Raw genomic sequence first — 24,813 nt, forward strand, 5'->3', positions numbered from 1 at the left:
GTCACTCAGTTGCCACTCACTGCGGTTCACGATTCCACTAGCCTGAATCCTTAAGGTATCGCAGTCAACCGGGGCAGGAAAAAAGCCAAATGGGCCTCAGAGTCTGTTTCCATTATAAAAATTCACACTATCCATTTCTCCCCAAGTACATTAATGTTCGTAATGAGGGCAATAGGATGATCAGGAAACGGTGAGGGAGATTTTCTTGTTACGGGGATGTGGCTAGCTAGTGTGTGGTAACTATGTTTTCTTTGGGTGGGTTTACTATTCACCCGTATTTGTGAAAAGTTTTAATAAAATGACAGGATTGTCAGTATTTTATTTTTATTAAAGTAAGTCTCTACAAAAAGAATCTTATGGAAATGCTACAGTGTACTGCATACAAATCTTTTTATGCCCAATGTGAACTTATAAATTCATCCACCTAAAAAACTGAGTGTAAATGGAACATTTGCGTTGAGCACCCTAGAGACTTGAAAAAGACCAATTCTCCACCCACCAGTACTTTGGAAACTATTACCGACCAGAAAAAACTCAAAGAAAATCGAAAAAAAATAGTTTTAACAATATGTGCATAAAATGGGCGTCTTGAAAACACAATGAAGTTCCGTCTGAGACTGTCCACATGCAGCATCTTACAGAAAGGAGTCTGGAATTTTCATTGCTATATAGAGAGATAAACCTACTTGAAGGAGAATAGGGAGATCATAAATGCTGACATGAGTTACCTTGTTGAGCACTATTTCTGAGAACAACACTTTGACATCCAGTGTTGCAACACTTGGTAGAGTGGCAAAAGCCAAAGTGGGCAGTCCCACTGGCAACATGAGAAAGAGTCAAACCTTCAGGCAATGAAGATACCTTTGATTGGTTGATGGGTAAATGTAACTTCGAGGATTAAGAACAAACTCAAGGAGACTTCTATATACATGGGTTGGGGCTGAAGTCACATTTGTGCAACTGCAAATGGAGTTTGAATACACTGTTTTGTTCCGGAATACTTCAACATATTGAGTGAACCTCTAAAGTTACAGCTAATGATTCCCTGTAAAACGGAAATCCCAGGCCATTTATCGATGAGTCTACTGGGTAAATCACAAAGACGGAGGGCCCAAAAGATCAGTTTAAAAGCATTTTTTTTTCAATCATAATGCACTTTTATATACTTACAAATAGCATATTGAACCATCTGGTATATAGGCAAACTTACTGCTTTGGGAATTATACCAGACTTTTCTTACTTGTCGCAGTGCATTTGGGACAACTACGTATCGCCTTGATCAAGCAGCTTGAATATATTATCTAAAAAACCGAATCGCACTCCTATCAACACATCTACATAGGAACAGGACTGAACCTCTTTGAACAAACATCCACATATATGCCGTATACTGCTTCAAATACATATGCAGACAAATGAGAGTACACTCCTTTGAACATAGCTTCTTGCCAGAAAATTTGGATTTTGTGTCAGTACCCATAGCTGTTTCCAGCATGGACGGAGTTCACAAGTTAAGGATAATGAAGGTAAAGGAACAGTCTTACCTTTCACCAAGTCATCATTTCACAGTGCTTTGTCCATCTCTGTACAATGGAGAGGAAAGAGTTTCCTTGGGCAGAATGAGGTCCCATCTCTGTAGGGAATGGGTTTGTCCAGATGAGAAGTTACTTACCTTCGATACTCCATCAACCTGCAGATACCTCTACTCTTAAATTTTCTGCAGGCACCAAACTGTATTTAGAAAAGTTCAAATAGCTCTCCTGCGTCAGCAGTGGACCTCATGGCTCGACTCCGATGACGCCTCATGAGGACATACATGGCACCACTCATCACTCATCTTTTTATCCAAGTCCCTGGAGACATGTCCAAAGAAATTAATAGGAATGGAGTACACAAAACAAACTAGAGAGGGGAGGTCAGCAAGTGTGTGACGAATCTGCAGGAAGAGTAGCAACCATAAAGACTGTTAGCAAATCAATCAATCAATCAATCAATCATGCCATTTATAAAGAGCACTACATACCCGGGAGGGTCTCAAGGCGCTGGGTGGGAAGGTGCTGCTAGTGATCGAAGAGCCAGGTCTTGAGGAGTCTTCTGGAGGCCGGTAGGTCTTGGGTCTGCCGCAGGTTGGTGGGGAGGGTGTTCCAGGTCTTGGCGGCGAGGTGGGAGAAGGATCTGCCCCCGGAAGTCGTTCTTCAGATGCGGGGAAAAGTGGCGAGGGCAAGGCTGGTGGAGCGGAGCTGGCAGGTAGGGGAGTAGAAGTTGAGTCGTCTGTTGAGGTATGCTGGGCCGGTCTTGTGGAGGGCTTTGTGTGCATGGATGAGGAGTTTGAAGGTTATCCTCTTGTTGACGGGGAGCCAGTGCAGGTCTCTCAGGTGGGGTGTGATGTGGCTGCGGCGGGGGAAGTTGAGGATCAGGCGTGCAGAGGCGTTCTGGATGCGTTGCAATCGCCTCAGGAGCTTGGCCGATGTTCCTGCGTAGAGGGTGTTTCCGTAGTCCAGTCTACCGGTGACGAGGGCCTGGGTGACTGTTCTTCTCGTCTCGGTGGGGAACCACTTGAAGATCCTGCGGAGCATTCGGAGGGTGTTGAAGCAGGATGAGGAGACAGCATTGACCTGTTTAGTCATGGAGAGGGTAGAGTTGATGATGATCCCCAGGTTGCGTGCGTGGTCGGTGGGTGTCAGGGCTGTTCCTAGGGTTGACTGCCACCAGGAGTCGTCCCAGGCTGAGGGGGTGGAGCCGAGGATGAGGACCTCCGTTTTGTCAGAGTTCAGCTTCAGCTGGCTGTTCCTCATCCATTCAGCGATGCTCTTCATTCCTTCGTGGAGGTTGGTTTTGGCATGTGAGGGTCTTTGGTGAGGGAGATGATCAGCTGGGTGTCGTCGGCGTAGGAGATGTTGTTGAGGTTGTGCTGTCGGGTGACGTGGGCGAGCGGTGCCATGTAGATGTTGAATAGCGTAGGGCTGAGGGAGGAGCCCTGGGGTACGCCGCAGATGATTTCGGTGGCAGTGGAGCGGAAGGGGGGGGGGGTGGCGGACACTCTGGGTTCTGCCGGAGAGGAAGGATGTGGTCCAGTCCAGGGCCTTCTCTTGCATCCGGACGTCGTGTAGGCGTGTTCGTAGTGTGTGGTAGCAGACTGTGTCGAAGGCAGCTGACAGGTCCAGGAGGATGAGGGCAGCTGTTTCTCTGTAGGTAAGTGATTTGTTCTTCGGATAGATTCTTCGACCTGCATGTTCCTCATTTGTTGAGTAAAATACACAAGCAGTATGTACCTGGAGGTGGAAGTGACAAATAAACCTAGAATTCTTCCAACACAGATCAGGTACATGGCAAACTCTGCGGACCCAAGAGTCACTGCAGTAATGTCTTGTGAAGGTGTGAATTGAAACCTGCCACTGTTATGAGCTCCAATGTACACCAATATAGGCCTAGGTTGTTGCACAGCCTTTTACCTACATGTATCCTACCTTGCTGTACATAACTGCTTTGGCGCTGACCTTTTACCTAGTTAGGTGCCAAATAAATGTTGTGTGGTTTTCTTAGTCTCATTTATTATGCATGAGGATTCTTAGTATCACAGCAGGATTACCATCTTCTGTATAATAACTCTTCAAAAAAGTCACCGCTATCGTCAGCCTTAGACGACAGGCCCACAGTACCATGACACATCTAGGTAGAACCCCTGAGGGTACCTTTCGGGTATATAAGTACCACATCTTCGCTGGGCAAACCAGAGGAGAAGCTTCCATGCTGACATGAGATGCTGAAGTCTCTGCACGCAGTCACTTCAGCATGCAGTGGTCTGACATCCCTTGAGGTGGGGCCAACTCGAAACCAAGTTGGGGTCCTTCGCTCTCTCCCATTGGGTAATGGGGTTGGCTCTTTCCTAGGTGGATTCTTGGCTTTCCACCAATGTACATGATAGGTACATTTAGGTACACTTAGCTAGGGTTAGCATCTTAGGAGTACGCATGATTACTGCAGTGTATTTATATGCCTGCATTTATTCACTGTTTTAGCACCATGGTAGAACTCTAACTTGTATTTACTCTGTTGGTGCTTGTAATTGTTTCTGTCTAATGGTTGCTGCAGCACACAGATTTTATACTAGAATGAGGCTGGTTCAATAAATACTTAATGAAAACGTCCCCACTGTTTATTCTGTGTATCTCTCTGAGACCAAGTGAGCACGAGTGACTGAGCAAAAAGTACTGTACTGTTTCCACGATCCCCGGGAGTTAGGGTTGTCATGTTTGATAGTTGCCAGAAACAATTTGCTCCTTGGTAAGGTTGCGGGGCTTATGGTGGCACTGTGAGCTAGCTGGTCAAAAGACTAACATTTCCTTTGAGGGTGTCTGGAACAAGTTGGTGGACACAAATCCCTTAGTTTATATTGTCTAAATGTGCACATCCTATATAGATTTGTAGGAAATACACGACAGCACAATGACAAGAAGATTAACACCTCTAGTTGGTGCTGAAGACGTGGCCTTCACCCTGGTGGAATCAGCCCAATTACCATCCGAGGCACTTTTGTTTTATATACAAGATCTTATGAAGAGAATAACCTAGCAGGAAACTCACTGTTTCTTAACTGACTAGCAATTCTTTTCAGCCGGGATAGCCAAGGAGGACCTGATCATCAAGGCAATATTGTCGAGTCAATTTGAAACAGTCTTCGAATAGCCAGATGGTGCAGCTCCCGTCCTCTTTGGCAGGATGTTAATGCTAATAGAATGATGGTAAGGTGAATGACTGACTAACACGGAAAGGGAAGAATACAAGCATAACACATCTGATAACTTGCCTGAAGAGGATCCACTCCCTCTTCGCGATGCCAGAAATAAACCATGGGCAGTGAATGTCATACTTAGCTTTGGTGGGATAACGGAACCCAGCCAGATAAATCGTAAGCTCAGAATACACCGCTCAATCTCTAGAAATTAAGGAATTGGCTCTGGAGGTCTACACGAAAAACCTCCTCCTCTCTGTGAGAGGAGATACACCATGAGCGGGAAGGGAAGGGAAAGACACAGAGGAAAGCGTATCAAATCTGCATACCAAGCCCTCCTCAGCCGATTCAGCATAATCAAGATCATCTGCACTTGGTGTATTCTGAACTCAGGACCTGAGGGGCAAAGACAGCCATTAGCAGGATGCTCCATAAGGTTAATAATGACTGAATTACCTCTGCATGGACACACCACTCATGCTCGGTAAGACAAAGCAGACTGATGTTGGCTTCCCTCACGTTCGGAGAGGTTGACCTGGTGATCAATAGTCATCCAGACATAGTGAGTCTGGGTCCAACGCCAGAGCTCTGGGCTTCCAGGTCTAGGAACGCGAGTCCATGTTACATCCCGGGCCTCTAATCCCTCCTGCAGTTGTGTCAGCGTTAGAGGATATCTACTTTGAAAGTTCCTGCTTACGTGGGAACACACAGTTTGTTGTGATGCAACAAGGAGCTCTCACAGTAGTGCAGCAGTAAGACAGAGACAATGCTGACCACTCACCTCATTAGTGGTATCAGTAGCTTGGCAGTGGGACACAAAATATACTGATATATTCCCCTGACAGACTCACATCATACCTCACCTCAGGGAACTCGAAGAGATGCCAGTCCAAACCGCTCAGCCACGCTTACAAAGCCCTACACAAGAAAGGATTGGTGTACCTCAACAACCAAATTACTTTCCACCAACATACCAGGAAACTCCACTCCGAATCACTCTCCCTAGCATCCACCCGACACGTCCGCCGGACGAACAGTGGAAACCACTCCTTCTCCCACCTGGCGGCTCAGAACTAGAATAACCTCCCCCTGCACCTCAGAGCCTCATCATCACTCCAGCAGTTCAGGAAGGACCTCAAGATCTGGATGTTCAACCAATAGAAGAATACGCAGCTTGTTCTCCCAGAGCCTCGAGACCCTAACGGGTGATGCAGCCGTACTCTACAAATCCTGATTGAGTGACTGATTGTGCATCTCTTCAGGGGTCCCTACTAGGGAGATGGGACATGATAAAGTCTACATGTGTCCTTCGCCCAAGTAACTGCAATCCCCAGAGTCCCACTGGACACAACAACAGAGACAGACGTCATGGTGATCAGTATCCAAAACATTACCTTCCTTTCTCTTACACTGCTTGAATCCCTTTATCTTATCGGAGCGAATAAAGCTATCATTTTAGAATGATCAGATTCAGTGTATGTTACAAGTCCCGAGAGCCAGTCTCACTCGATTAAAAAGTGAATGAGCCAAAAACCTGGGGCACAAACTGCTCCAATTATACTACTATGAGTTCCCATCCAGTGATTTTGAAGCATACTCTGGGGCCTGTTCAATATTCCTAGTACTTCTGAAGCAGATTTAAGGTTTTCTGAGAACAGACTGGAGAAGTTTCACAAAATAATAATCTGCAGAACATATATGAAATGATCAAGATTGAACTGCTTTGTGAGAAAGAAAATACACTGTCCCAAGCAAAGAGAAGGAATGAGAGTGCACAGCTTTGAGGACAGTTCAAGAATAGGAAATCCACTGCATAGAACATTGCTGAACAGTGGAACAGAGTTTAAAAATGGGATACACGGTGTTAAAGACAGTTTTACACTGGGATAACACTGATGAAAAAATTGTTTTAATAAAGGGATTATATATTGCTTTGAGCACTATTTCACAATAGGATTACACTGCTTTAAGCACAGCTTAAGAGTGGATTTTTGCTACATTTAACACAGTTTAAGAAGAGATTGCACTACATGGAAAACAGAGAATGAGATTACACTGGTCTGAGCAGGTTTAGAACAGGATTACTTTGTATTAAACACAGAGCATACAATTACACTGCTGTGAACTCAAACAATGGCATTACAATGCTTCGAGCACAAAGAATGGGATTAAACTGCTTTGCACATAGACCATGGGTTTGCACTGCTTTGAGCCTTTAGAGCATGGGATTACACTGCTTTTAATAGAGATATTTTGGCAGATATAAATGCATCAGCACAGTGAAGTTATTTTGTACTTTAAAATTATTTTTGCTACAAAATAAAATGTGTACGATATTATAAAGTGATCTGGCAGGGTTGTTGTATGGACTTAAGTTTTATTTCCCTGCCCAAAAGGAAGATAAGGGGTACCTTTGATTATTTGTAGAGTACACTGCTTTGAACACACACAATGGGTTTACACTGCTTTGAGCAGAGTTATGAACTGGATCAAACTACTGTAAACACACATTCATAGGAATGGTATAAGACTGTGCCAATACACTGACAGAATAGCTTTAGACTGACAGATGGCTTTAAAATATACTTTTACTCATTACCTAGGAAAAAGCAATTTGCTTTCCTTGCTGCTAAAATTATTAGAACACCCAAAAGCAATCAGTTCAACAGTAACTCTACTGAAGATTAAGTACAAAAGAAAACTCTAAGGTGTAGGTAGTCACTTCCTGTACTAGAGAGCCACTGGAGACAAGGAAGGAAGATAGGACATCCAGTGTGAGCAGCCTGAGCATGTGGCTAAACTGCAGCTCCATAGAAGAAACAAGAAGATTGACTATTATATTGCTGCTATTTATGTACTGAAAGACTACCGTGCAATGCCCTTGGCACTGACCCTTGTTGGCCAACACTGGGTAAATGTTTGCTCACAATCAAAGTCATATCAGTGAGTGTATTATGGACTTTGTATCAACAAGAAAAACTAGTCAAGACTGTGTGAGACAATGTGTCCACCAGAAATTTCTAATTGTCTATCATTTGACTTTATGAGAGGCTAAGCCAGTTGCTAACACCATGGTTGATGAGGATGGTCCCTATTAATGTTTTGTTGTGGGGTGGAATGTAATAGCACAGTTTTCTTAGGGATTCTAATTGTTAACTATCAATGTTTATGAATACAGGCATAGTGTTCATCAAGCACAAAACCTCTTTCAAAACTGACCTGAAGATTCCTTCCTACGGTGGCTGGTGAGATTTGGGTTTTTAAGATTGTTTAATATTCGCAAAGAAAAGAGTTTTATGACTTGTAAGAAGCATTATTTGCTGATGTGAATGGATTATATGTTTTCGCTACTTTTGTTTGCATGCCTTTGTAGGTAAAGTTTTCATATTTTTAAGCCAGTTGGAGTTAAAAGAGTCTGCAATGTTGATGTGTGAGATTTTAAGGACAGTTTGGATACTGTACATGTGTCAATGTAGCAGAGGGTCATATTAATTAAGATGAAGGAGGTGGGAACAATTAACTCCATAGTGATGTAGGGTAATTACGGTAAAGCACTGGCTACCTTGTACTTAAAACTGGTAAGGAACACAATCTGTAACTATTATTCTCATAGAGGAGATCTATGTAATATTCTGCACACGGCAAACAGGTTTCAGCTGAGACCAATGGCAGATGCCAGTGTGAAGGAGAGGTGTGTGTGCATTGTATAGCCACTGTCATGCAAAAGATACAACCTTGGATGTATCTGCTATAATGAGATGATTCTAAAACGTTGTCTATGTTTTCAAACACCTTCACCACCTCCTGAGTTAGTTAACCCAAAAACCATACCAAAGTCATGTTGCAAGACTTATGTTGCACTGCAAAAAGATAAACACAAAGGAGATGCAGTCAGCAATGCCACACAACAGAGAGCCTGGCATTTTGGGGCTACAGGCTTCTGATGGTCATTGATCAAGTGAACTGGGAACTGTTAGCAACATCAACAAAGGAAAATGTTATTTAGGTTATTTGGTCAGGCAACCTCAAACCAACTTCTAACAGACTGGAAGCAGCGGGATGGCAAAGGGCTTAGGGAATAATTAGGTGTGGCGTGGACAGCAGATCAAAGCAAAGTTTCATCACACTGTACCGGGCACGCCTCCGCCTCATCTGGTAACCCAATGTCCGGGTTTGGACGCCTTATCTGAAGATAGATATAGAGCTATTTGAAAGGCACAAACAGAGTAATGTAAATGGTTAGAGGTTTGCCGGACCTGTGAAGAACAAACAGTTTGGGTAAATGTCAAAGAAACATGCTAAATTAGTATTCAAGTTTCGAGAAACAATTTCAAAAGTAAGAGTTCTGAATATCATTGGGAATGAGCAATCAGACATTTGTGAAGGTGGTTGGGTTTTACAGTCCCTGTCAAAATAAGATTTCAAGTCTATCTTTCTTTATGTTTACTGTCTCTGAAAAACAGTCCACTTTAATGCAATTGGCTGCACTTAAGCTTCTTGATATCATTTCAAGTAGAACTGCAAATGGTACTTGTATATTCTGGCAAAGCTTGGTAGAGTGACCAAAGGTTTGTTCAACATTTTACTGATGTCAGTTTCAAGTCACATACATTGAAGCTCAAAAAACAAATGTATACACACATACACAAATATTCACAGAAAAAACACACTTAAAGTTAAAGGGACGTAATAGTTAGGTGTTGAAGCGAGAAAAGAATATTAAAAAAAAACAATGACATACGCCAGTTTTACTTTAGTCAATTAACTAGCACTGCTTATGACCAACCTCATTTATTACCTTGGAGACTGTGGTACTCATTAGTTCTTTAAAAATAATGACTGATGTCATCACGATGTCATTTAAAATGTCGAGTGATGTAATATGTGAGGTCATAAGCAGTGCATGATGGGGCGCATAAATACACATCAGCTAAAGCAAAGTACTATACTAACACAATCAATGAAACCGAAGCAAACGCTCTTCAGGATCATCAATCACTGCATCAATCTCCCTTGTCTGACCCTTCTATGCTACATTCCAAAAACAAGTGCAATGCCACCAACCTCTTACTTAGTGAAAATATATTTTTAAAAATCCAATAGCAAATCAACATCATGCCTACTTCTCCTGTGCTTCCACCCCTCCATAACATCCCGCAGAGATCATCCTTCAAATCCCTGTCTCTCACAGTCATCACCACCTCGCTCACTCAAGTCATCTTCCTGGAATCTCTCAAGAAAGGCCACATCTTCCCACTCCTGAAATAGTGCACATTAGACCCTATTAAACATGCCAACATCACTCACATCGGTACAAATGGGGGTGGTGATGGACGGAGCATCTAAACCAATCAAACACTCACACCCAGTCAACAGATCTGGGTTTAATCCATCACCGTTCTTTAGCCCACTCTGCCACTCCAGTTCAGACATGGCCATATGCAAATCAGTCTGACCCTGTGCCTCATGGGAACAGTTCAGCCCGAACTGCCAAGACATGCCTTCCCTGGACCGGAAACAAGCTTCCTAGGACCAGTTTCTGGCATTGCAGCCATCTTCAGCCAGGCTTGCTTGAATCCAGTGGAAAAGTGAGCAAGGGACTCATGTCTGAGCATTCCCTGCCAACTTATGGCGAACAAAGCGGTACAAAAGGGGGTGGTGATGGACGGAGCATCTGAACCAATAAAACACTCACACCCAGTCAACAGATCTGGGTTTAATCCATCACCGTTCTTTAGCCCACTCTGCCACCCCAGTTCAGACATGCAAATCAGTCTGACCCTGTGCCTCATGGGAACAGTCCAGCCCGAATTGCCTGGAAATTGTATTTTTGTTGTTTCTGTTGAATGTCACTTGTTTTTTGTGACTGTTGTTGTGCTGATCATTGCTGCAGTTTTTTCCTGCTGTTTTTTCACTCTCACCTCCGGATCACCGCCACTCCCTCCTCCCATCCTACTTAATGGAGGCCACAAAAGGGCTGCACAGCTGCTGTGTCAAAGGTAAGCCTGTCTGCCACCATCAGCACCATGCGCAGCACTAGGAACCCTGCCTCTCCCACGATCCGAAGATATACCGCTTCCGAACTCTGGACCCAGCAAAACAACTGCTACCTCACCAAGGCTTTACTCAACACTGCCTCTGCGCCAGACATTGCCTTAGCAGCACCCAACATCTAAAAGACTGCACACCAAGACCGAATCAACAAACGTGGAGGGTGTATTGCCACAAAGAAGCCTTCCACTGCACCACCACTATGGATGACGCCACCTCGCTCATAGAACAACTCATAGATCCAACTCCAAACAGATGGCAAAACCACCATCAGAGGCACCCTCGCCTACAGACCACCAGGACCCCGCCCCGCTATTGACTTCAAGAACTACATTTTCCTAGGAGACCTCCTCTTTCGCCTCAACACCAACACGGCAAACATCCTGAAGAGCATGAACAACATCAACCTCACCCAGATTGCCACTTAACCCACACACAACGCAGGACACACAACTCCATCTTCACAGCCAGAGTCAAGTACGGCCATCTCACCAAGCTCACCTGGACAGACCATGCCAAAGTCCACTTCACCATCAATGTATCCCCTGGCTCCACTACCAAGCCGCCTAGCACCCACCATCGCAGGTGGAACAAAGTGTGTAGGACCCAATGGATCCAGGCCCTCAGCGGCGCCCACCCGGACACCTCCACCGACCTAGATCAAGCCATCAAGAACCTCTCAACCTCACGATTGTGTTGACTAAGTTGCCTCCATCAAGTTCACCAATCTCGAGAAACCCACCGTACAAACCAGCTGGTGGTACACTGCAGAACTGATAACCACTAAACGCACAATGTGAATGTCTTGAAAGAAGATGGTGCACAACCAAGGAGCCCTCGAATCGAGCCACCTTCAAAACATCCCTGAACCAATACCACCAACTCCTGACGAAGACTAAAAGGAACACACTCAACGACCTCATCAAAGCCAGCTAAAACCACAGCAAGGAACTCTTCAACATCATCAGAGAGTTCTCCAATACCTCAACCCCTCAACCAGCGAAAACATCACCCCACCTCACTCCGTCCCAGGCACTCTGCGACATCCTTGCGAACTTCTTCCTTGACAAGTTTACCACCATCTACACAAACTTTGAACCTTAACCCACCTCTGTCAACAACCTTCACCTCCTCGCCACCACCAGTCTTAACCCAACCCACCGTCTTACCACCCGGGACCAGCCCACCACTCAAGACACCACTGCCATCATAAACTCCATCCACTCGGGAGCACCCTTAGACACTTATCCCCACTACATCTTCAACCTAGGAAGCAAGATAATCAGCAATGAGCTTACCACAATCTTCAACACTCATCTCCACCGCCACCTTTCCCAAAAAATGAAAGCGTGCAAAAGTGAAGCCCCTTCTCAAGAAGCCATCCACCGACCCCACAGACCTCAAGAACTACTGTCTCATCTCCCTGCATATAGCCACGGCCCTCAAAAAGGCCATCAACCGCCAACTCAAGCAACACCTGGAGAACAACAGTCCCCCGGAAGCTCCCAATATGGATTCCACACTAAGCACACCACGGAAACCGCTCTGAATGCTGCAACCGCCGACACCAGGAATCTCCTGGCCTGGGGAGAAAGAGCTGCCTTAACCCTCCTCGACCTCTCAGCTACAGCTGCATTCAACTCCATATCCCACTACACCCTCATCTAGAGACTCCACCACATTGGAATCCAAGGAAACGCCCTCAAATGGATTACTTCCTTCCTCACCGGAAGAACACAGTGAGTTTTCATACCTCCTTTCACCTCAGAATCTAAGAACATTATCTGCAGTGTCCCACAAGGCTCGTTCATCAGCCTTTCACTCTTACCGCATTGACCCCATTGACCAACATAAAGTAATCACATGGAATAAACATCCTATTCTATGCTGACTACATACAGCTCATCCTCACTCTATCAGAAGACCCCAACACCTCTACGGCCAACTTTGACATATGCATGACAATCATTGCAGACTGGATGAAAGACAACTGCCTAAAATTCAACACAGACAAAATGAATGAATTAATGGATTTTATATAGCACTCAGGTACTCCGAGAGTGTTCCGGAGCTCAGAACAGAAGAACAGGTGAGGAGGAGCAGAGCACCCAAAAGTGTACCCAAATCCTAAAGCGTAAAAAGATGGGTCTTCAGAACCTTCTTGAAGGGTGCTACCTTGGTTATTAATCTCAAAGGATCATGCAACTGGTTCTAAATACTTGCTACTCGGACCATAAAGTAGGGGCCCCCCTTCTACGAAGTTTTTGGAAATGAGGGGTTGTTAACAGGCCAGTGCTACTAGAGCGTAGCGGTCTTCCTGGTCTGTACTCCTTGATCCTCTCAAAACAGAAGTACTGATCTTCAGGAACAACACCTCATCGTGGAACGACTCCTGGTGGTCTTCCGAACTGGACAGCAGGTTCACCATGAAGAACAAGACCAGCGCAGTATCTCTGCCTGCTTCCTCAACCTTCCCATGCTCTGCGAGATTTTCATATGGCTTCCAGTCAAAACGAGAAGTACCGTCACTCACACCCTATTCACCAGCCAACTGTACTATGGCAACTCACTCTATGCAGGATTCACCACCCACCTCCTGAAAAGGCTGCAGACCATACAGAATTCAGTGGCCAGATTCATCCTCGACCTTGCCAAACGACCTCACACCACCGCCCACTTCAGGAAGCTTCACTGGCAGCGCATTCAGTAGCTTTGTCAATTCAAGATACTGATCCACACTTACAGAGCCCCGCACAACCAAGGTTCAGCACTCATCAACCACCACTTGAACTTCCACCAGCCCGCCAGACACCTGCGCTCTGCCTCACTCTTCCGTGCTCACATCCCCTGCATCTGCCGAAGCAGCAGTGGAGGTTTTTCCTTCTCCTACCTCGATGGCAGGTCCTGGAACGACCTCCCCCTTCACTTCTGAACATCATCCTCTGCTGGATTTCAAGAAAAAACTCAGGACCTGGCTGTTCAACGTGAAACCCCTATTTCGCTAGGTTTACAGTGCCTGGAGACCCTCATGTGTGATTAGCCGAGCTTAACAATTCCTGTCTGATTGATTGATTAGCTCGCAAGCAGCAGGCCACACTCAGCCAACAAAACGAAGAGATAGGGAACTGGGCATGGCAGAGGAGGAGCTATCCTTCTGTCAAAGGTGCTGTTACAAGAATTGACTTGCAGATCAAAGCTACCCACAGCTCCAGGTATTGATTCTGATGGTGAAGCGTTGCCTGTGAGAACTCTCTGTAATATGGTCTCCTCTGCTCATCCTCACACTACTTGGATTGAGCCATTAGCTGTAGAACAGCTGAAGCAAAGACACTATCAGTGACGTAGGTGAAGGGTGCAGTATCAAGTAGATGAGCACTAGGCCATAATAGTGCGGTAAAAAAAAAGTGATAATGATGTGTTCCAACTATATGCATCATTAGTTTTACACCCTTAGAGAAAAGTGGTAAACCTGACCGGTGCATATTCAGTGTAACTGGATCAAAGTGGTTATTTGTTGACAGTAAGTGAAGGCAATTATGAATGAGACAAAAGCCATGCCCAAGAATATTTGCTGTGGCTAGGAAAAGAAACATGTTGAAGTTTAAACCTGGAAGATTAAGTCACAGGTGTGGGGAGATGCACAGGGTAAACAACCAAGCTGATTTGGGCCCCAGATTCAGACTTACTCCATTCACCTGTTTAGATGGTATGCAATCTATGAGTCTTTTTTTGGCTAAAAGATATCCTTTGCACATCAAGTCAAAGCAATGGCTAAATGAGCTATTTGCCACCTTTATGCCATGCCAAAAATGTGCTCTTTATGCTCTGCTGCTCACTGTAAACATATACTACAGACTGCAGGTTTATCAAGACTCCAGTACTGCATGGAGATACATTTAGTCCTTCATAAAAAATCTGTCCTCAAATTACAAGCTGATGGTAGAAAACAAATTCAGCACTAAAGTTTCATTCTGATTTGGAAAGCAGTCGCCTGTAAATCTCTGCAGTACCTAGGGAACATTTTCCGCAACATGAACTAGCCAGCATTTTATGATTATACAAAATGGGGATTCTGTTAATACCCAAATAGCAATACTTCAAGTTTGGAGCAAAATGCTGAAGATGGCAGGTACCAAATTATGGAATGATTTACCAACAAATATTCAACCAACATAAATCTTGGCCACCCTCAAACAGAGATGAACTAGTACTTGTTAAGACTATAAACAAATCTAGAAACTTGGCAGAGCCCTTACAAGCCACTTCTTTTATTTTACCAATGATTATTTTGTTTTTGATTGTTTTATGTTATTATGTAAAAGTAAAGCTTGTCTGTGATTGTTCAGCACCTAAAAGCCGGTTTTCTGGCATTGATGCACAATACAAATAAAATACAAAGACAAATTCGAAAGCATTTCATCATCCTAAGTTACAGTAGAGTAAATTGAATATTAATATCTGGGGTATCGGGCTTTGCTTGCTATTAAACTCTATGACTGACTTTAAATATATCACAGGAACTAATATAATATCTAAAGTTTGCCTTTTTGCTGAATTTCATAACGCTTTCCCCTCTACCCAGAAAGTACACACCCTGGTTCACCTGCATCCTGCCAAGTAACAAATGCACTTTTGTAACAGATGCAAAGATAAAACAATGCTCTTGCAAAAAGTAAACGTTTAACGTGATCCTAAGTGTTCTGGTACAGCTAGTTTATCATTCCAATGACCCAAGTAGGGCCTCCCTATTAGTAATTTTGTTCTAAACCAGTTGCCTTTTAATCCTGTCAAAGTTTTAGGAAAAGTTATCAAACGCAGAGTCCAATGGCTTGGACCACACAGTTCCTTGTCTTGGACTCCATGGCCAATGCCGCTTGCATTGTCAAATGTGTAACTTCTAGGTCTGAATCTCCATGTGCTTTATTGATATTATTGGGATATTTTTCACATTAAGCCCACTCCATGTAATTGTTACGGATCAATCTGGCAAAACACAAGCTCATAAGCAGCAATGAGAAGCCTCTAGTTACTAGGGTCCATTTTGCTGCTACTTCAGAGGATAGCCACTAGATATGATGTTCCATGTTAGGGGTGCAGGGGGTGGTCCATTCCGCAAAATCTCAATAAACACTACTGCAGATATAGAGGCCTATTACCGGGGACATGAATCAAACTGAATGGCAGCAGAATGTTTTACTGCATTGATTAGTTTGACGAAGTATTCTATTGCCCAGTAGATCATGACTGGCGAAATTCGCGCAGTTTAGAACAGAAACCTTTTCCACACTTCGCCTTAGTTGGACCCACCTTATCCTATTCCAGTTTGCTTCTCAGTCCAGGAGCTACTGGGCTCCAGAACCTTTTGTCAAGTCTCCATCCGATAACCATGCAAAGTGCCCTCCAGAAAAGGTACAGTTATATCAATCTTAATTATCAATGTAAACACAAGGCAATTTAAAAAACTGGGAACTTCACAAAGGGATGGCCTTCATAGCTGAACAAAGTAGCCCGATGCACACAAACCTGTGTTTCTGGGTCGTCTGATCCTAAGCTGGCTGAGCCCAATTTCACGACTTCCGCAAGCTGCGTGATGGTGGTAGCTGATGACTGAGCTGCTTGGGCAAGTTTGTCCTGGCTCGAGGCCGCACCGGATACTAACAGTTTTGTGTCTTCGACAAGAGCTTTTGCTGTTTTTAGGATGTTCTCTCTGGGGAAAGAGAATTAGGTCTTTGTTCAACGTGTAATTCAGGGCTCAGTCATAGCACACACACAAAGCTTACAGCATTCAAGCATGATGGAGTAAACCTATGACAAAAACAGTACAGAGGGACCAAAAGAGCCAATCTTAGTGTTACAGCAGCTTATACCGACAACACCGCACCGGTATGCACATCATGAGAATAATGTCCCAGAAAGAAATCTCATGGCACATTATTTCATCACGTATTCATAATCAGACATACCGACTATACTACCAGCCATCACTTATCACGTTATAACCATTAAGAAGAACGAGCCCATAACAATCCAGTGATCTCAAATGCACTATTTTCTTTTACACACCAAATACTTTAATCAGAACCAGTGACTGGACAGAAATGTTTCCATTATAAAAACTGCTTATTTCAATGGAAATACCTATACCCCCTGGCTACTTACACACCAAACTGCCTAGAAGCACTGTTGTTGGTGACAAGGTTGCTCGGAGATAATGTAACTGGAATTATTGGCACCAAACTCAATCAGACATGGACGACAATGGGATTCTTAGGAACGTTATCGCTGGTGCACCCAAGTTAAAGTATTTAGATGCTGGAAACGAGTGTAGAACATATCACAGGAACCTACTACATTAATATTCATTAGTCTAGTGTTCTACAACTCCTTCAGACTGGCAATTTTGCTACACAACATATTAGTACATAGGTCACACTGCAAAATCAGAGACAGGCTGCAAAAACTCAGTGCACCATTTGTGACCACTTTTTGCAAATTGCCTCTCACAACAATGGTCCATAACCCAGCAATCTCCAAGCTGTATAATAAGCCTCCCAAAACCTCTCATGATAAAAATGCCTTTGTACAATCTCCATACAATGCTCAAATTTCCCATAGGTCTGCTAAGATTATGCTGTGCACGTAATTCCAATTTTACTTCTGAGGTGCATGTATATTCAGAGGTTTCATTTGGAGCTCTTTATAGTGTCACGCTGTAGACTGCTGCAGGCAGTTTGAAGGCCTATTAGAGACAGGCTTGTTAGAACAAATAGAACATACTGCTGAATTTAAAGCCAGTCATGATAATCAGAAAAACATTTCCCTTTTTCCTTTGCTAAAAGGACTTTGCTATTAATTAATTGAAACAGTTGCTGTGCACACGAAAGCAAGTATTGATTTATCGACTGCAGAAATGCTGTTAACACTGATGCAGTCAGGTGTGCTAAGCTGCAGGATTCTATGAGCCTGCCTCATGTACCCGCTGTGTGCAGCAGCATGCCAGTGAGTTAATGTTCTTTTTCCTGTTTCAGCATACCTGTGCAAAGCCAATCAGTTGTTTTTTTATATTCTACACATGAGTTCATCGTGGGCATGATAAAGATGTTTGCCATGTGTACATCCTTCTCCAGCCAATGGGATTCTGTCTTCTTCAACTTACAAGGCTTTGCTGCCAGCTACAGTCTCTGAAGTGCTGGTACTGGACTAGCCAGAAGAAAAGATGGCAGAGTCGTTAGCAGGGGCTGGAACCATACCAATTCATGTGGTGCATACAAATACTGGTACTGGCTGGGTCAGGCCTCACCCAGCTGGAACTCGCCCATTTGGCTTTCTCATAAGCTTGGCGTACAATGAGGCTTGTGTTCTGGATAAGTGCTGACTTTTTCAACAGCATCATGTATGAGGTGATCAACCTCTTGTCTGCATGATGCTGAAGCATAAGTTACTTACCTTCGGTAACAATATATCTGTAAGAAACAGTAGTTAGTGTTAAATTCCTTACCTTAGAATATCCCCAGGCATCAGACTGGATCCGGAAAGTTTTCGTCAGCAGTGCCCCTGCGCGTCGGTAGGCGTTGTCTGCAGCTCCGCTTCCGTCGTCGTGATCGCCGGGATGATGTCAGAGTACTTAGACGCCGCCCTCGCGCACTGACGTCAGTTCTGTACATAGCTTTCCGCGTCAGGAACGCAGAGCCATGATAGAAACCGACACTGGTGCCATGAAACTAGGGCCCTTAAAGGGATGTCCTTAACCCTAGATATCGGTTCGCAGAACGGGGAGGATGGGTGGGGCGGTAAGGAATCTAACACTAACTACTGTTTCTTACAGATATATCGTTACCGAAGGTAAGTAACTTGTGCATCTGAAAGAAACAGGTTAGTGTTAGATTCCTTACCTGAGAATAGATACCCCAGCAATACCAACCCCGGTGGTGGGTCTGCGAACTAAGATCACACCAGAAAGTCCTAGAGAACGGAACGGCCGAAAAAGCAATCTCTCCGGACTTGGTTGTCCAGGCAGTAATGTCTAGCAAATGTGTGCAGCGAGGCCTACGTAGCTGCCTGACAGATGTCCTGCAAGGGGACTCCCCGACCCAGGGCAGTGGTAGCCACCTTGGCCCGAGTGGAATGGGCGCGCAGCCCAACAGGAGGCTACTTTTTCGCCAAAGAGTAGCAAACCTTGATGCACAAGACGACCCAATGATAAATGGTCCGCTTGTGCACCGCCTGTCCCTTCTTAGCGCCCATGTAACCAACAAAGAGCTGGTCATCCAACCTGAATTGGCGTGTGCGATCTAGAAAGAAGGAGAGCGCACGTTTTGGGTCCAGTAGGTGGTGCCTCTCTTCCTCTTTCGAGGGATGCGGAGGTGGAAAGAAGGTGGGCAAGGTGATGTACTGCCCGATATGAAAGGCTGTGACCACCTTGGGCAGGAAAGAAGGACGAGTCCTCAGATCAACCTTGTCCGGATGGACAGAGAGGAAAGGCGGTTTAGAAGACAGAGCCTGGAGCTCACTCACTCTCCTGGCAGAGGTGATGGCAACCAGGAATGCAGTTTTAAGAGTCAGAAGACGAAGAGGACAGTTATGAAGAGGCTCAAAGGGAGCGCACATCAGATACGTTAGAACAAGATTCAAGTCCCACTGAGGCATGACGAAGGGAACAGCAGGAAACATGTGTGTGATGCCTTTCAAGAATCTATTTACAACAGGGGACTTGAAAAGAGAAGGCTGATCAGGAAGCCTCAAAAAGGCTGAAATGGCCGAGAGGTAGCCCTTGATAGTGCCCAGAGCAGAGCCCTGCTGGGCAAGAGAAAGAAGGAAGAGGAGAACCTTTGAAAGGGGGGCAGAGAGTGGATCCACAGTCTTTGCTGTGCACCATGCCACAAATTTGTTCCACCTGCAGGCATATACCGTTTTTGTGGAGGGATGCCTTGCTGCCAGAATCACATCATAGACTTCAGGAGACAAGTCAAATGGCCTCAACTGCCGCCGCTCAATCTCCACGCATGTAGGTGGAGACTGGACAGGTTCGAGTGGAGGACCGTCCCCTGCTGCTGCGACAGAAGGTCCTCCTTAAAAGGCAGCCGACTCGGGGGATCGACTGACATGCTGAGTAGCTCGGGATACCAGTATCTTCGTGCCCAGTCCGGAGCCACAAGGATGCCTTGGGCCCTGTCTCGCCTGATCTATTTCAGCACTCTGGGCAGAAGTGGTATAGGTGGAAATGCGTACAACAGACCGCAGCTCCACTTGCGACGAAAAGCGTCACCGAGAGAGTGCCGCCTTGGAAATTCCAACGCGGAGAACTGATGACATTGCGCGTTCTCTTCGGTGGCGAATAGATCTAACCAAGGCTCTCCCCACTGCTGAAAGAGACCTTGTGCCATGCCCGAGTTCAGACGCCATTCATGATCCATCGTGCACCGGCGGCTGAGTTCGTCCGCCCTGGCGTTCAGAGGACCTGCTACATGTTGAACTGCCAGGGTGACGCCCTGGTGTTCCAGCCATTGCCAGAGGTGCAGAGCCTCCTGACAAAGGGTCCACGACCCCACCCCACCTTGTTTGTTGCAGTACCACATGGCGGTGGTGTTGTCCGTGAACACCTGCACTACACTTCCCCGGACAGAGGGAAGGAATGCCTTCAGTGCAAGTCGGATCGCCCGCAGCTCCAGAAGGTTGATATGGGGCCGGGACTCCGCCGGAGACCAGAGGCCTCTGATCTCCCCCTCTCCCATGTGGCCACCCCATCCCAGGAGGGACGCATCTGTCACCACTAGGTGTTCCGGTTGGGGTAGGGAGAGGGATCTGCCGCTGACCCAATCGCGGTTCGTGAGCCACCACAGCAACTGACTCGCAGTGTCCTCCGAGATCAGGACATGGTCGGACAGGTTGCCCTGATGCTGTGCCCACTGAAACTTCAGGTCCCACTGCAGAGCCCGCATCCGCCACCTGGCGTGATGCACCAGAAGGATGCAGGAGGCCATCAGCCCCAGGAACAGCAGCGTCAACCTGACCTAAACTCCGGATAAAGGCTGAAAGATCAGAATCAGAGCCTGAATATCCCGAACCCGCTGTTCGGGGGGATAAACCCGAAACTGCGCCAAGTCCAGAACCGCTCCGATGAAAAGGAGCTTCTGAGAGGGGCACAGGTGTGACTTCGGCACGTTGATGGAGGACCCCAGTGAGTGCAGGAGGTCGGCCATAATCTGGAGGTGGAAGACGACTGTTTGGGGCGAGCCCTCCTTCAACAACCAATCATCGAGACAGGGAAAGACTGAAACCCCTGATCTGAGCAGATGAGCTGAGACCACAGCCATCCCTTTCGTGAACACCCGAGGGGCACTGGTAAGGCCGAAGGGGAGCACGGTAAACTGAAAGTGCTCATGGCCTACCGTGAACCGCAGGTGGCGTTGGTGGGCCAGCAGGACGGGGATGTGGAAATATGCGTCTTGCAAGGCCAACGGCAACATCCAGTCTCCCAGGTCCAGGGCAGTTAGGACCTGAGCCAAAGTCAGCATCTTGAACGTCTCCTTCCGGAGGAAGCCGTTGACGCTCCGTAGGTCCAAGATAGGGCGTAGGTCTCCTTTGCCCTTCTTGGGCACGAGAAAGTAGTAGGAATAGCAACCACGTCCTACTTCTGGCCCAGGAATGCGCTCGATGGCCCCTTTGGCCAAGAGGGCCGTAACTTCCTCCTGCAGAAGTTGCAAGTGATCCCCCGACATGCGGTGGCATGGCTGGAGGGGTCACCTCGAAGGGGAGGGAGTAGCCACTTGGGACAATTTGCAGCACCCACCTGTCCGACGTGATGGTGCACCAGTGGAGGAGGTGATGGCGAACCCTGCCCCACACTGGCGTCGAATGGGCCTGAAATGTCGGACTAGGAAAGCTTAGAGGCAGATGCTGCAGGAGCGGATGTGTACTAACCCTGCCGTTGTCCCCCGGCACCGCCACGGCGTTAACAACGTCCGCAACCGCTTTGAGACTGGTTCTGCAGCCTGTGGCTGGCAGGATGTGTGGGGGTGCCCCTTCCTTGGCCACGAAAGGGGCGAAAAGCAAAAGTTTTCTGGCGCTGGCCTAGGCCCAAGGATTTGGCCGTGGCCCTGGAGTCCTTAAAATGCTCTAGCGCACTGTCCGTTTTGTCGCCAAAAAGGCGATGGCCATCGAAGGGCATGTCCATGAGCATGTCCTGGACATCCCCTGAGAAGTTGGCAGACCTCAGCCAGGCGTGGCGACGAATCGCCACCATCGTGGAAATCGCCCTACTCAGCGAGTCCGTGGTGTCAAGTCCACATCTAATTGAGTACCGTGCTGCATCCCGCCCCTCCGTCAGGGCTTGGGCGAGCCGTGTCCGGGCCTCCTCCGGGCACTGAGGCAGCACATCCGCAACCATATCTCACATAGAGTGCTCACTGCACCATCAGGATTCAAGCAAGCCGGGCCGAAGACGGCTGTAATGCCAGAAACCGGTCCCCGGAAGCTTGTAAAGAATTGGCTTGGTAGTTTGGTCTGCCCTGTTCCCATGAAGCACTGGGCCAGAGTCAGACTAATTTGCATGTAGCCAGGTTCTGAACTGGGATGGTGCAGTGAGCTAAAAAACGGTGATGGATCAAGCCCTGATCTTTTGACTGGGTAGGAGTGTCCTGCTTAATTCAGATACTCTGTCCATCACCACCCCCCTTTTTGAATCGTTTTGGCCCAAAAGGCAGGCGGTGTTGACAGACTGCAGCCCCAAACTCAGAGAGGAGAAGAAAACAAGTTACTTACCTGTAACTTTGGTTCCCCAGTATTGGTAACTTTCATAGATTCCCATGCTTTGTATCATTCCCCGTCGTCGGACTGGGAGTCTCGGTAATAAAAAATACCATAGTAGTAGGCACAAAAGAGAAAGGAAAGGCCTAGGCCTCGTTCCCTTTTGTAGCATATCCGCCTCTTTTTGTAAAAGAGACCAAACTCTAGGCATCAGCCAATCAGAAGAGCCTCACCCTTAGAACCTTCCTGAAGGAACCTCAGAGCCTCAGATTTTCGTAGCCGTTGTGTGCTAGACACCATACTTGCTGAAGGCTGAGCTTTCCCCGGGGAGGTGGGTGGGCGCATGGGAATCTATGAAAGTTACCAATACTGGGGAACCAAAGTTACAGGTAAGTAACTTGTTTTCTTGCCCCAGTATTGGAACTTTCATAGATTCCCATGCTTTGTATCAGAATAGCAAGCAGTAAACCTCAAACACATTTTGTAAAGAAGTACATCATAACATTAGAAATGAAAGAACAAAATGTGTTACCCATGGAAGGTGGGATAGAAAGGAAAGCTCACCAATCACATGAAGAGGTTCCTCAGGACAGCCTGGCCCACTGCTGCGTCGTCCTGTTGCAACGACTCTAAGCAGTAATGCTTAGTGAACGTGTGCACGCTGCTCCAGGTAGCAGCCCTGCAAATGTCCTTGATATGCACCCCCGCAAAGAGGGCTGTAGAAGATGCAACTGACCTCGTTGAGTGAGCACGGATCCTGCCCACCAGAGGTTTTCCTGCTATCTTGTGGCAATGCAAAATAGCACTTGAAATCCATCTGGAAATCCCTTGTTTGGACAGAGGAAGACCTCTGTTCGGACCGCCGAAGGCAATGAACAACTGCGTAGACTTTCGAAAGTCCTTGGTCCGGTCAATGTAGAATTTGAGACATCGTTGTAAATCCAGAGTGTGCAATGTCTTTTCCGCTGGAGTGACTGGGTTCGGAAAAAATGTTTTTAGAATCACTGGCTCATTTAGGTGAAAGTCTGTAGGTACTTTGGGGATGAACCTGGGGTTTGTCCGCAAGATGACTGTGTTCTTTTTGAACTGCAAAAACGGTGCCTGGATAGTAAGGGCCTGCAATTCCCCCACTCGCCTTGCGGAAGTGAGGGCCAAGAGCAAAGCTAGCTTCCATGACAAGAATTTCAGGTCTGAGCGGTGAATCGGCTCAAAAGGACCCTTCATCAGTTGAGCCAGGACTAAGTTCAAATGCCACGTTGGAGTAGGAGCTCTCACTGGCGGAAAGACCCTGAACAGGCCTTTGAGGAATTGCTTGACAATTCTTGAAGACCATAACGAAGGACCAGAATCAGATCTTCTGAATCTCGAGATTGCCGCCAAGTGGACCTTGATTGTAGAATGAGACAGATTAGACTTAGCTAGCGAGAGTAGGTAAGGCAGGAGTTGATGAGGTTTTGAGGTGAACGGATCAACCTTTTCTTTTTTGCACCAAATACAGAACCTTCTCCATTTAAGTCTGTATGTTCTGTTTGTTGAAGGCGCCCTTGCTTGGGAAAGGATGTCCTTGATCTCCTTGGAAAGAGGGATATTCATGTATTCTCGCTGGTCAGGAGCCATGCCGTCAGGTGTAATGACCTTGGATCTGGGTGCCAAACCTGTCCTTCGGACATTGTCAGGAGATCCGGAACAGCCTCCAGACCTATTGGAGGAACTAGCGATAGCAGATGGAGCTCGGTGTACCAAAACTGTCTCGGCCATGCCGGGGCTATAAGGATCAGCTTGCATGGCTCCGCCTTCACTTTCCTGATGAGGCGTGGAATCAGGGGAATTGGTGGAAACGCATAAAGAAATCTCCCCGTCCAGGCTATTGAGAGGGCATTGCCTAATGAGCCTTGATGGTGGAACCTGCTGGCGTAGGCTCGGCACTTCTTGTTGGTTGGCGTCGCAAATAGGTCCACCTCTGGTGTGCCCCATGTTTGAAAGAGCCGATCCAGAACCTGTTGCTTCAGCTCCCACTCGTGACTGACAGAAGTGAGTCTGCTCAGTCTGTCGGCGCCCTCGTTTAGCGCCCCTGGTAAGTGTTCCGCCCTTAGAGAAATTCCGTGAAGAATTGTCCATTCCAGAATCTGTTGAGCCTCTTGCGACAAGGGAAGTGACCTCGTACCTCCTTCCTTGTTCACATAATGCATAGCCGTGGTGTTGTCCGTCTTGACTAGCACCTGTGAACCCTGGAGACGTGGAAGAAAGGCTTGAAGCGCTAGCCTGATCGCTCTCAGCTCCAACA

General features: G+C 46.5%; 1 protein-coding gene across 2 annotated transcripts in view; it reads right to left on the minus strand.

The window, feature by feature from the left end:
* The window catches only part of TLN2 (talin 2), a 1,508,116-nt gene that overhangs the window by 171,171 nt on the left and 1,312,132 nt on the right, over positions 1-24,813 (minus strand). The window contains exons 50-51 of one of the 2 annotated variants that reach the window (XM_078684193.1): positions 16,308-16,491; positions 8,866-8,937 (exon numbers count right to left, since the gene is read on the minus strand). In XM_078684193.1, coding sequence (XP_078540319.1) covers positions 8,866-8,937; positions 16,308-16,491 — 256 coding nt within the window. The remainder of the gene's footprint in view (positions 1-8,865; positions 8,938-16,307; positions 16,492-24,813) is intronic. The other variant, XM_078684194.1, reaches the window with a different exon arrangement.

Source organism: Lissotriton helveticus, chromosome 3_2 (assembly GCF_964261635.1).
Source record: "Lissotriton helveticus chromosome 3_2, aLisHel1.1, whole genome shotgun sequence".
In the NCBI taxonomy this organism is placed as follows: domain Eukaryota; kingdom Metazoa; phylum Chordata; class Amphibia; order Caudata; family Salamandridae; genus Lissotriton; species Lissotriton helveticus.